General features: G+C 31.4%; 1 protein-coding gene across 3 annotated transcripts in view; it reads left to right on the top strand.

Moving 5' to 3' along the window:
* The window catches only part of LOC123702130, an 81972-nt gene extending 71652 nt beyond the window's left edge, over positions 1 to 10320 (top strand). For all 3 annotated transcript variants that reach the window (XM_045649786.1, XM_045649787.1, XM_045649788.1), the window contains one exon: positions 9818 to 10320. In XM_045649786.1, coding sequence (XP_045505742.1) covers positions 9818 to 10010 — 193 coding nt within the window. In that variant the 3' untranslated portion in view covers positions 10011 to 10320. The remainder of the gene's footprint in view (positions 1 to 9817) is intronic.
* The last annotated feature ends 3917 nt before the right edge of the window (positions 10321 to 14237 follow it).

Here is a 14237-nt window from a genome sequence, read left to right as displayed (position 1 = left end):
GCAATTCGGTAATTCTTTTTTGGGCGGGAATAATCCTTCTTTTGTTCTTAAGATTAAACCCGCATTGATTCGGTGTTTGCCACTTGTAAGTAACTAAGCCACTTATGTTGGGCTTTGTGATAGTGCGGGGACGGTTTGTCGATAGTTTCTGTATTGTCGATAAAACGAGAGTACTTTTAGTTATTGTAATCGGTTTTGAAAATGTTTTTCGGTTGAAATTAAATATTAACAGTAATATTATAAAACTTCATAAAATGATAGTACGATTTCGGTCAAAATGAATGAAAGTTAATTTAACGACAATTATATAAATTTAAAATTTATGAAATAACTAATAATAAACACACATGGAAAAGAAGAATTTCTCATTTTTTTAAAACCGTACGAAATTTTTAAACTGATTACGCCCTTGACAGCAACACAACATCATTCTCAAAGCGAAACATTATCAAATGACACACAATAACATTAGATATCTATAAAATTTAACGGAAAATTTAATGAATTTTATCATATATTTTATCGATACCAGCACACCACTATTCTTGACCAGAAGTTTGACAAATGAAGCAAAAGCGTGGCCCTTAGAGAAAGAACAGATTTACTTGCGATGTAGCGTTATTTGTATCGTTTATTTACTTTATACTAGCTGCTCCGCGCGGTTTTACCCCCGTGGCTCCACTCCTGTTGGTCGTAGCGTGCTGATATAATATAGCCTATAACCTTCCTCGATAAATGGGCTATCTAACACCGAAAGAATTTTTCAAATCGGACCAGTAGTTCCCGAGATTAGCGCGTTCAAACAAACAAACAAACTCTTCAGCTTTATAATATTAGTATAGATTTTAATTTATTCTTTCTTCACACACGAATGTAGTGCTGAACTACTTCGTCCATTGAACATGATGTAATTTCTTAATTAGGTACTATGGTATTAGTTCAGGATACATCGCCCATTTTTGCAAGTGACTACTATCAAGCTAATTTTCCGTTTGTAGCTTTATTTTGATGAGACACCCAATAATTTCGTGTACGAAAGTCTCGATTGTGGTAGCTAACAGAGATAACAAGGATAAAAAATTTTGATTTGATGGTTCTCAAATATTTATTACTAACTGAATTTTTTTTTTGTTCAATCTCAAGATAATTACCTAAATTATTCGAAAAAATATTTGTCCTACAAAATCTATGGTTGGTTCAAAGAGTCCCCCTTTCCAAAGTGTATCGATAACGAGGTCATCATAAATGATTACTAACAAGCTGATTTTTTTGTTTTCACTTAGTTAATGTTTATATAATTCAACAGACATATTGTCCTACAAATTGCGTAATAAATATTTGAGAACCATCAAATCAAAAAATTTTTTCCTTGTTATCTCTGTTAGCTACCACAATCGAGAGTTTTGTACACGAAATTATTCGGTGTCTCATCAAAATAAAGCTACAAACGGAAAATCAGCTTGATAGTAGTCACTTGCAAAAATGGGCGATGTATCCTGAACTATATATAATTAATAATCACTACATATAACATAGTATAAAACAAAGTCGCTTTCTCTGTCCCTATGTCCATTTGTATGCTTAAATCTACGGATTTTGATGCAGTTTTTTTAATAGATAAAGTGATTCAAGACGGAGTTTTAGTAATATATAATTTACTAGGTTTTAGACAAAACGGGCGAAGCTGCGGGCGATAAGCTAGTGTAAAAATATTCAAATAGTATTTCATACAACTTATACCCGTATAGATATTAATTACTGCGCACGGTTTCGCTCTCATTATCTCCCTTACTTATACATTTTTATCAACTAGTCGGTTAGATTTTTAAATCAATTTATATACATATTTTCTTATTCAAAAGCATAATTTTACTAATAACTTTAAAATCCATACTATTTTTTATAAAATTTCCGCCATTTTTTAACAAAATCACCATCTAGTTTATTTGTTTTCAACTCACTTTTTGTTGATTTTATCAACAAATCATTTCTATTTATTATATTTAATGATAACCTTTGACGTCAGAGAAATAAATCTTGTTTAGGATTACAGGTCATGTTTATTAATTACAAAACAACAAATCTCTATTTATGTTTACCTATTAGAAACTAGCTGTGCCCCGCGGTTTCACCCGCATTGCTCCGCTCCCGTTGGTCTTAGCGTGATGATATATAGCCTTTCTCGATAAATGGGCTATCTGACACCGAAAGAATTTTTCAAATCGGACCAGTAGTTCCCGAGATTAGCGCGTTCAAACAAACAAACAAACAAACTCTTCAGCTTTATAATATTTTAGTATAGATTTCATGGTTTGTTTTTACTTAGATAAAACCACAAAACTATACGCTTTTCTTTTTATCAAAAGGCTGAAGTAATTTTGAATAAATTTTACATTCGGATAGGTCGTGTTTTGATCAGAGGCGGCTCGCCCTAAGGAGCGCTGGTGCAGTGAACTCCCATAAATAATTATAATAAAATCATACTCCTTAATTTCATTATTAATATTAATTATTACTATTTAAAATCAATCGTAATCGTAAAAAACTACTGGCAATACCAATTAATATATCCATCATTCCATCATTCCATACACCTGTAGGTATAATACTGTATTATAAAACGCGCGTAGCGGAGCGCTCACGATTGCGCTCCAATGAAAAAATATTCAGTACATTTTCTAATACGAAATCCAATAGGAGTGAAAGAGATAGTTTTGTCAGAGTCCTGCGCGTGAAACAGAAGATTTTCTATGAAAAAATAGCAAAATTCGGAGCGCCGCTCCCGCAAACGTTGCCGGTTCGTTTTTACCGCGCGCCCGTACACAAGACAGCGATTGCGCGACGTTGCCACTCAAATATAAACAAACACTCTAGTCAACTTGCACGCGCGCGAATGTACCTATAATCGGGAATTTTCGAATTAAAATCATAAGATACGTGTTGACTGTTGAAATAGCCTGTAGTTATCAGTATTACTTGTGAGTGTTAAAATGGACAATTATAATGTGGCGTTCATTAAAAAGTGTGTTAAAACGTTACAAATTCGGCTTGAATTGAAAGCTAAGGGACCGCCACGGCCTGAACTTGACCTTACGCAAAAATGTACGACAAAAACGAAAACATATACGCGTGTGTTTAAATCCGAACAATAGGTATGTGAAAACACCGTGGTTGTGAGGTTGTGATGAACATGAAAGCAACAAAATATTTTGTTTTCCGTGTCTTTTATTTGAAGCGGGCGCGGCCGACGGAGGTGAGAGTGCTTGGACTGAAACGGGCGTTGACGACTAAGCTCATCTTTCAATCAAGATGAAAACATTCACAATCTCGGTAGGTACCATTTGTTGAATGAACTGCAATTGGCGTCTATCGAACGACAAGACATTCGTAAAGCATTAGATTCCGCGTACCGAAAGTCAATACGCGAGTTCAATGACCGTGTCGATGAAAACAGACATAATTTACGAAGGTTAATAGATTGTGTCAAGTTATAGATATTTTTGCACACCAAAAAGAAAGACGTATGCATTTCCTTTATAAGTAATTTTTTAATTAAATTGTACTGCTTTACATCATGTATTTTCAGTGTTTTATTTCAAGTGAACACCCATAAAATTTTGTCACGAGCCGCCTCTGGTTTTGATATAAGTTCCCAACCTCGAACTTTATTGACTACTAGCTTTCCGCCCGCGGCTTTGCCCGCTTTGTCTAAAACCTACTGAAGAGTTTGTTTGTTTGTTTGAACGCGCTAATCTCGGGAACTACTGGTCCGATTTGAAAAATTCTTTGGGTGTTAGTTAGCCCATTTATCGAGGAAGGCTTTATATTTAATATTATATCATCACGCTAAGACCAACAGGAGCGGAGCACTGCGGGTTAAACCGCGGAGCACAGCTAGTAAATTATATATCTATTATAACATTCCCAAAGTATCACTCTATTTAATAAAAAAACCGCATCAAAATCCGTCGTGCAGTTTTAAAGATCTTAGCATACAGACACACAAACAGAGGAAAGCGACTTTGTTTTATACTAGCTAGTCATGTATGAAAATCGCCTTATCGCAAACGATTTCCAAAAATACTGCCAATACGCGAACCCTCCTTACACTACATAAGATCGCGCACAAACGCCGTAAAGCCGATCGTTAAGTGCGAAATAAGTGAAATAAGTTCTGTCAGCTCAAAGTAATCCCTCTAAGCGGGAACTATCGACAATTTGCTCTTTGAACGTTGCACGTACGAAAAATGGATGAAAATTTTGAAAATTGGAACGTACGATTTTGTGTATTGAGTTTGCAGTAAGGAGGTTATATGCGGTGGCCTTTTTGTATGCATTTTTTCGTAGGTCATATTTTTAGGAGGAAATTTTTCTAAATCGAACTAGTGTTTGTGATTTGGACTAAAGGTAAGGTTACGTTAGGAATAGGTTATTTATATTTGTATATTATTACACATGTTTTTTTTTTATTTATTTTTTTAAGCTTCCAAATAACAAAATTCGTAAAACTTCATACCTTTTTTTCTCATGAAACATCCAAAGGATATCTTTACAAATATAAAAAAAAAAACGAAAATGTGTTCGTTTGTCATAAAATCATCAATTTTATGTTTTTATGTGCGAAAAAAGGAAGACAGTGTCATATCTTCTTTATCTTAATATATATAAATCTCGTGTTTTAGGAGTCCATTGAGGACAATGTTTGTCCTCAATGGACTCCTAAACCACTTAACCGATTATAATAAAATTCGCACACTATGTGCAGTTCGATCCAACTTGAGAGATAGGATAGTTTAAATCTCAAATCGTTTTAGAGAAAGCGGGCAAAGCCGCGGGCGGTAAAGTACTACTTCCTAAAACACATCGCAAGCGAATTGACTATTACCACCAAAAAGATCTCCAAAACAAACAGAAAAATAAATATTGCATTTCTCATCTTATCGATAAAATAAGTTATAAATCACGATGCACCGATTCGAGCACCCTCGACCGGCGCGTTGCATCTGACAGCCCGCCATTACGTCAAAACGTTTTCGCGCCATTTATCGCCGTTCGAATAAAAATGGTCATAGACAATTTGTAATTGCGGTAAGCGCATAGACTAGAAGTGCATTGTTTGTTTATAAGGACAATATAAGTGCATTGTTTGCCTTTTATTGGATTAATTTATATAATACTAGCTGTTCGACCGCGGCTTCACCCGCATTGTCTAAAACGTAATAAATTATATAGTAAAACCTTGCTCTTGAATCACTCTAACTATGAAAAAAATCGCATCAAAACCAGCTACTTAGTTTTAAAGATGTATGCATAGGTAGGTACGTGTACTATGTAGTGATAAGTACCTAACCATATTTTTTTAACTATAACTAACTAGCTTTCCGCCGGCGGCTCCGCCCGCGGTTTCAAAGAAAAACTTGCATAGTTCCCGTTCCTGTGGAATTTCCGGGATAAAACCTATCCTATATTACTCGTGGATAATGTAGCTTTCGAATGGTGAAAGAATTTTTAAAATCGGTCCAGTAGTTTATGAGCCTATTCATGACAATCAAACAAACAAATTTTTCCTCTTTATAATATTAGTGTAGATAGTTAAAAAAAATATTCTAATTCAATGGTGTTTTACATCTTTTGCATACTTACACTTCTAAAATCTTCACAAAGTACCAAACGTCACCTGGCCGGGTAATTTTCGCGCGCTTTACGACGAAAATGTCATAAATGGCGCCAAATTATTACAGATAACAAAATGCAGGAAATATATTTTAATAGAGAAGATTATGCTAATATTTTTTTCCGAACCTGGAACCAGTGCAAACTTAGCACCCCATCTATGGAATTTTGGGTCGAAAATGACCTTGATCGTTAGGTCCCCGTTAGGTCCTTTAAGGTCCCACAATTTTTTCGTTAGGTCCCCTTTAGTTTTTTTTTTAATAATTTTTTAAATTTTAGGTATAAAAAAATGCAACTTTAGCACCCCATCCATAGAATTTTGGGTCAAAAATGACCTTAATCGATAGGTCTCCGTTAGGTCCTATAAGGTCCCACAATTTTTTCGTTAGGTCCCCTTTAGTTTTTTTTTAATAATTTTTTTTTTAATTTTAGGTATAAAAAAGTTACACTTTAGCACCCCATCCATAGCAAAATTGGCAAATTTTATCAAAATCGTATTCTTTACCGTTAGGTCCGTATAGGCTCATCATTGAAATTGTTGAATTATTTATTTTATTAAAATTATAAAATAATAAAAACCTGCGCATGCGTCTTAGAGCATTAAGGCATGCGCACATCATACATAAACAGCACGAAATTTAAAATCGTATCGTTTCATTTATTAAATAAATCTATTGTTCTGAGAGTGCTTATTTAATAAAAACCTACTTTTCAACCTAGACTTAAAATAACTATTAGTGTATTAGTGTCAATCTATGGTGTATATATATTTTTTGTAGCGGCCACAGGGCCACACTATCTGGAATGTCATCGCGGCGTTTCTGCGTAGGGTCAATCATCATAATTATGGTAACTTAGGTTATAGTTGGAAATAAAGTTTTGATACTTTAATTTATTATTACGAGCTTTGTTTTTTTGAGAGATTAACAACCTCTTCATCTATATAATATTATATATATATGTAATCTGGTACAGTTATCTGATACAGATAACAAAAAAGAACAGCTAGTGAAAGTAAGAAAAAACATAATAAAATACAATTAAATTTTGTTTAATCAATATAATCATATTAAATCTAAAAGCCGCGTTCAGCCGCGAATAAAGAATAAGAATCACTATCATTATCTCTGACATCGTTAACTCTTCCATGTCTGCAGTTATTCCATCTTGTTTTTTTTTTGTACTGCTCTTCAACATGAATAACATGGTTCGGTCAAAGAATAAATCTCGTCGAGATACTGATTTTGTGTCTTTAAACATTTTGAACGGACCAGATCGTTCAATTTTATATTGTTGCTTGAATAGTTTTTAACTTGATTACTGGTATCATCCATGCAAAATAATAATATTAAACAAATCATACCTACTTATAATAATGTGCAATGCAATCAAGATGAAAAGCATCAAAATATCAAGTCACACTTAACAATGCATTGAGATATTTCTCGTAAACACTCTTGTTTTTCCTTGAAAACTACATCTCTTTCAAATTGTTTCATTTTAAATTTATTAATCATAGTTTAAAGTTTTCGTCATGTTTTCAACTCAGTTTTCAAAAATATTTTTTTTTTTTAATTTTTTTTTAGAAATCACTAAAATCCTAAGCTAAAATCGCAGAAAAAAAATCACTTTGACAAGCTTTGACACATCAACAACTCAGGTTTTAATGACAGTTAACTGTCAAGTGTTGCCAAATAAATTTTCGAAATAAAAAGCCAGTTTCATCTTTCGGTCGTGACTAGTATAGATTTATTTATTGATTTAAATTTAATAAATGAAACGATACCAATTTAAATTTCGCATTGTTTATGTATGATGTGCGCATGCCTTAATGCTCTAAGGCGCATGCGCAGGTTTTTATTATTTTATAATTTTAATAAAATAAATAATTCAACAATTTCAATGATGGGCCTATACGGACCTAACGGTAAAGAATACGATTTTGATAAAATTTGCCAATTTTGCTATGGATGGGGTGCTAAAGTGTAACTTTTTTATACATAAAATTAAAAAAAAAAATTATTAAAAAAAAACTAAAGGGGACCTAACGAAAAAATTGTGGGACCTTATAGGACCTAACGGAGACCTATCGATTAAGGTCATTTTTGACCCAAAATTCTATGGATGGGGTGCTAAAGTTGCATTTTTTTATACCTAAAATTTAAAAAATTATTTAAAAAAAAACTAAAGGGGACCTAACGAAAAAATTGTGGGACCTTAAAGGACCTAACGGGGACCTAACGATCAAGGTCATTTTCGACCCAAAATTCCATAGATGGGGTGCTAAGTTTGCACTGGTGAACCTGGATCCGCTTAAAATTAAAATGTTTCATAAAAAACTTAATTTTCTTGTTTACATTTTTTGTTTTCTTCCGGAATCTTTTCTGAGCAAAATAATAATTAGATAATACACCTATCACCTATGCATAAATGATTGAACTAAATTATGTTACATAAATTTTTGAGACTAGATTAATAATCACTGACGCATACGTTTTATAATGTCATATATTTATTGGAAAGTGCAATATTCAATATTCATTGGAAAATACTTTCCAGTAAGCTTTATTCATTCAACAAGTACCTATAGTTATTAATGTTATGCTTTTGGGCTTCCACGTTCTGTTTAGGCTGGTTGCAGAGCTTGACCGACCATCAGTGCGTACGTCAGTCGCGCTTGTCATATGTATGGAAATTCACAAAACCGTTCATAGCTAGACCGACCATACGCACTCGTATTGTCATGCGTATTAGTGTCATAGTCATACACATTATTGATGAGTATCGTCAGGACCGCACGTACGCACTGATGGTCGGTCAAGCTCTGCAACCAGCCTTAGAATCGCTAAACCAGCAATTGTTATTCTGCCATTAAAGTTGGTATATAAGAGAGTTATAATAACCTATACCACAGAATAAGAGCTCTTTATACTGTGACTGTACTATCAGTACTACAGAATATACACAAAAAACATAGAAATTGGTTAAACTATTCCGAAGGAATTTTATATAGGTAATGTTCGAGAATTTCATATATAAACATTAAACATAGTAAACACAGATCTCAATTCAGTTAACGGCCATTTTGTGTAATCTGTATCAAGTTCTAAATTTAAACATCTACATTTTATTACACTCTTAACTTTTTAAAGGAACAACATACAGGAATGTGACCACATATAGAGAATTGCTGACAATATCTACGATAAAAGTGTCAATAAAACGGCCATACTTAAATTTGATAGCTCGTTTTAGTGTTGCCATATCAGCTGTAATAAAATGCATAATCTGAGAGTTAATAGGAGGAATGTTTTGATTTCCTAATGTGTTGATCTGTCGTGATTTGTTATATAACAATCTGTAACGATAGTAACAATTTTGAGGTTATGAGAAAGTCTTAGCGATATGATATACGTATAGCCTATAGCCTTTCAAATAAATGGGCTATGAGCTATCTAACACCAAAATAATTCTTCAAATCGGACCAGTAGTTCCCGAGATTAGCGTGTTTAAACATACAAACAAACTCTTCAGATTTATAATAATGTTAGTATAGACTATAGATGGTATAGATTAATCGATGATGGTAAAATCATCACTAGGTGATATAATTATTGTAGTTTAGATTTTGGCTTTTATAGAACTGTAAGGGTGCTTTTCCTGTAAAAATGTGTAGCGAGGAATGTGTTTGTAAAGAACCAATCATATCGCTTCATTTCGTTTGAAGTTTGAAGTGTTTCGCGTATTCAGAAGCGATACTTACAAATAGAGGATGTGTTGCGAGGAATGTGTTTGTAAAGAACCAATCATATCGCTTCATTTCGTTTGAAGTTTGAAGTGTTTTGCGTATGAAGCGATACTCACAAATAGAGGATGTGTTGCGAGGAATGTGTTTGTAAATAACCAATCGCTTCAAACGCTAAACGCTTCAATATTCAAACTAAATGAAGTGATATGATTGGTTATTTACAAATACATTCCTCGCTAGACATCCTCGCACCCTAAAAGTTCGCTGTAAAATGTTCGAAACGTTGGGATAAATAATATACTGAATAAATCTCGTTTAAAATCTGTAAAAAGAGGTTTTAACATTTTTACACCATATTTAAAGACTAAATTTAACTCAATACATTTATTTTTCCAGATTCCGCGCCTGCTTAAAACTAGCAGACACTTCCGTATCCAACATGGTTGGCAAACTGTTTTTCAACGTCGTTCAAACAAAATGCTTCATCCTAAAGCCCATCAAAGTTTGCACACAACGCTCCTGGTGGGGCAAATGTTTACGCCGTGGCTACATGAAGCAAGCTTACTTACGGGACAACTTGCCATATTAAAAAAATAATGACATTGACAGTGACAGTTAAGCCCAGTTGCATTATGACACTGACAGATTGGACGGCGGCAAAATTGACATTGATTTAAAAATGTAATTCAATTTTTTGTTGTGAATTGTGATTTAGTTTTACATGTTAATTTTAGTTGTACTTATTTGATGTAAGGATTAAATGATGAACTTTTTTACGTGTATGATGAGTATGAAAAATACTCAAATTCAAATATTTAGTTATAGATAATTGTTGTGTTTACTGTATCTGTTCACTTCGCTTTTTTAGAAAAAGATCTATTCATAGAGTCCTTTTAAAATAACATCGTATAATAGCTCTATATCTTTCCAACTTAACATAGGTAACTCGAATTCACAAGACGTATTATATTATCACGTCTCGTTCAATACAGATGAAAAAATAAGAAAATACTATCCAGTGAAAATATTATAGTTTTGTCATTTCATAAGATGGCGCTGTCATATTATTAATGTAAAATAAAAAAAAATGATTAATATAGATAGTAAAATTAGTAGGTAAGTAATTAGAATTATTATGTACTTTTCAATGATGTTCCTATAAATTAGTAGAGCATGATATATTTACTTAACATTTTGTTAACGAGTCAACTTATTCTGAATATTATGACAATCCATATACTAAATATTATAATTTGTAAGAAACTTATGTATGTATGTATATTATTTTTTTAAGTTGAACATTTATATTACTTACATAATTTTTTATTGTACGAATTGAAATAAATTTCTTTTTGTAAATAAATCGTCAAATTTTATTTACGTCTTGTTTATTTCTTTGTATAAATATATATGTACTGTACCTTAATATAAAGTACCATGATATTATGTATTAATATATAAATTTTAAATTAAAAACCAAGAAATAGGACATGTTTATTTTACATGACATATTGTCTACTTCATTGTGTTATCACCAAGAAGCTTATATCTAATACACTGGAGATTTCAGTATGAACATTAACTTGTAACAAGAAAATATGACATTGAATGACGCCTGTATGCTTTTTAATTTTTTATCTCTTTCTGTGAGGGTGACCAAGTTAGGTGTGAAAGGGATAAAAAATATACAGGCGTTTACCTTTAAATTTTAAAATCAGTAAATCATTATTTTTTTCTTATGGCAAGAAAAAAAAATAGTTAAGCTTTCCATGAAAACGATATAAAAATTAAGATATTCATTTATTTAAAAAGAGAAAGTTCCGAATGTCAATGTCTTCCATAGATAAAAAAAACTGGTAATAATTGAAAAATTAGCAAAAAATTATTATTTCACACTGCCTCTGTGTAACATATTTGTATTTAAAATGTATAATTATATAATTAAAAATATGTATTTGTAAATATTGTAGATTATTATAGTTTTAATAGAGTCTGTATTATTTATTTTTAATAATATAAATTATTGTAATATTGTGTGACAATGGTTTATTAAAATAATTATAAGTAAATGTTCTAGATTAAGATAATAATTTAGAAATTTAGAAATAACTTATATTGACTCTTTAGTTTTAATAGATATTTAAAAAAAACAATCATGCAAAATTTCCAATTGTAATTGCCATTGTATAATTTTTTTTATCTATATTTTTGCTTTCCCCTTGAATTGCATTTAATGTAATGTTATTTGGTTCATATTACGTAGGTAGATATTTATATTTTGATGATGAAAATTATTCATTCTCTTTTTTTTTTGTGTTTGATTTTTCGCGGTACAATAGGCCGGTTGCAGAGCTTCACCGACCGTCAGTGCGTACCATCGGTCCTGACGATACGCATCAACAATGTGTATGACTAACAATAATATGACTAACTAATACGTATGACCACAGAGCAAGTACGTATGACAATACGCGTGCGTATGGTCGGTCTAGCTATGAACGGTTTTATGAATTTCCATACATATGACAAGCGCGACTGACGTACGCACTGATGGTCGGAAGCTATGCAACCGGCCTAAGAAATTAAAGACCTTTTTATGGATTTTAAATAAACACGTAGAACAAGCGCGTGTGGAGTCCCTTAAAAAGTCTTTAATTTTTAATTAAATTCATTCATTCGCCATTGTAATATAATGAATTCTCATTTATGAATAAATTTAACATAAAATGTAGCCTGTATGAAAGATAATAAAAAGTAAAAACATTGGCTTACTCTGGAAATGAAATCTTCATATGAAAATAGGAAATATAAAATATAACAGATTCATTTCAGCACGAAACATTCACTAAATTAACTAAAAATAACGGAAAATGTTTAACTCGAAATTTGTCTATTGTATACTAAGACTTCTTAACACTAGATGGCGCTGAAATCAATTGTAAATTATTGTCAATAATGTTCATAATAAATAAAATTAAAAGCAATATAGATTTTAGTCATTAAATAAGTAGTATTTTAAATAATGACAGTTTGTGAATTGTATTTTTATCTATAGGGTACTAAAATGTTAGTAGACGAGACGCAGTTGAGATAGTTGTTTAGAACCAATACTCATCAACAGATAGCGCTATTATATAAAATGTTTGATTTTTCAAAAGCTCGTAAAATAGTATGAATTAATGACAAAATCATACTATTTTACCTTAAAGAAATCTGTGAACATATAAAAATAAATATGTAATTAAAAGTGTAAATCTAAGTCTAGTAGTTGTCAACATTATTATTCCAGTAATTATTATTATTCCAGAAAAACGAAAATAACTTGTATTTCGGTATTTTTATTTCTGTATTATTATAGATTTTAATTTTTTACCTATCTCAAGTGCATAAAAATTCAAATGAGTCGACAGACCTTTAAAATCATACATTGTATGCCAAACAATGTAGTGAGTAGTGACATAATATTATGTATTTAGAAACGAATCAGAACAAAATTAGTTGGTTACATACATACTTATACGTGTAAAAATCGAATAATATTCTATAGGTCGTCTAATTAGGCTTGAAAAAATAAATGTAGTCAACTTAAAACCTATAAAACTGGATGTACTTAACAAACCATGTATATAATTTATCTGCCGTAAAATATGTAGGTATGTTAAAAAGATTCAAAGAAACATTTAGTATTATTTCATTTAATAAACACATGATTGTATATTTATATTGAAAAGATAACCAGAAATTTATATCCCAGAATTTCCATGAATATTTTTAAGGTTTAAATTAGTTAATCTTGCGAAGTTCCTGTTGTGACAATATTTTTTAGATTATACATGATTGTGTAGATGTCTGTACTTAGCTAAGGGAATGGTAATAAAGATGATAAACGTTGGTTTTTGTTTTATTTTATTCCTCTTCAATTCTTATAAGTAAAAATAAATTTTTGTAGAGTAAGGAAATAATATCTTCCTTCCTCTATTTCCTTACGAATTAATTGCTCCATGTATGGCTAAATATTTAGGTGACAAATACCATCAAATACTAACTGCCTAATATTTCAGTCCTAAATTAAATTTTACCATATTTCAGCCAAATCGGGTACTGACTACTGACCCGATTAACGTAAATGCTACTGAACATTTACGTTATGTAAAATCCTTAAACCTATTTGCAAATCAATAATTTTCAGTTACATTTAGGTACATGTTACTTGTAACAGGCAATACATCAATACACAACAATTATTAGATAAACACGTACTCTTTATTAAAAATTAATTAGTTTAACCAATAATTATTATAGGTTTAAATTTTATATGAATTTTAAATTATCTGCCTGTTTGTCTTAATACGCATAAACTAAGCTACTGCTATTCATTCAAATGAGACCTCTACGTGAGCAAAACTAGTAATGAATAAATCATTTGGAATTATACATAATATGGAATACAAAAAAGGGAAACTGAAAAAAAAAACATATTATGGTAATAGTACGCTCGACAATCGCTTATTTTCAGCTACAACAAACAACAGCAACACTCTTTGTATTATATTTTTTGCCAGTCTAAAAGGTACTCAAAGGGTCGTTTAAAATTAAAATGATAGTTCCTTTATTGTTAAATATGTTATGAATTGGCACGACAAGACTGTAAATCGTGGAATAAGTTGAATAAAATTTATTATTGAGTGTAGTTAAAAGAATTGATAGACATGCTACAGTGGCGCCACTCTTTTTAAATTCACTCTAGTATATATACTTATAAACGATTTATGGCTGATTTTCAATCCTTGGTTAAAACGTATCCGTCTACGGGACG

This window comes from Colias croceus, chromosome 23 (assembly GCF_905220415.1).
Source record: "Colias croceus chromosome 23, ilColCroc2.1".
NCBI lineage: Eukaryota > Metazoa > Arthropoda > Insecta > Lepidoptera > Pieridae > Colias > Colias croceus.
This window is presented reverse-complemented; position numbering and strand designations above follow the sequence as displayed.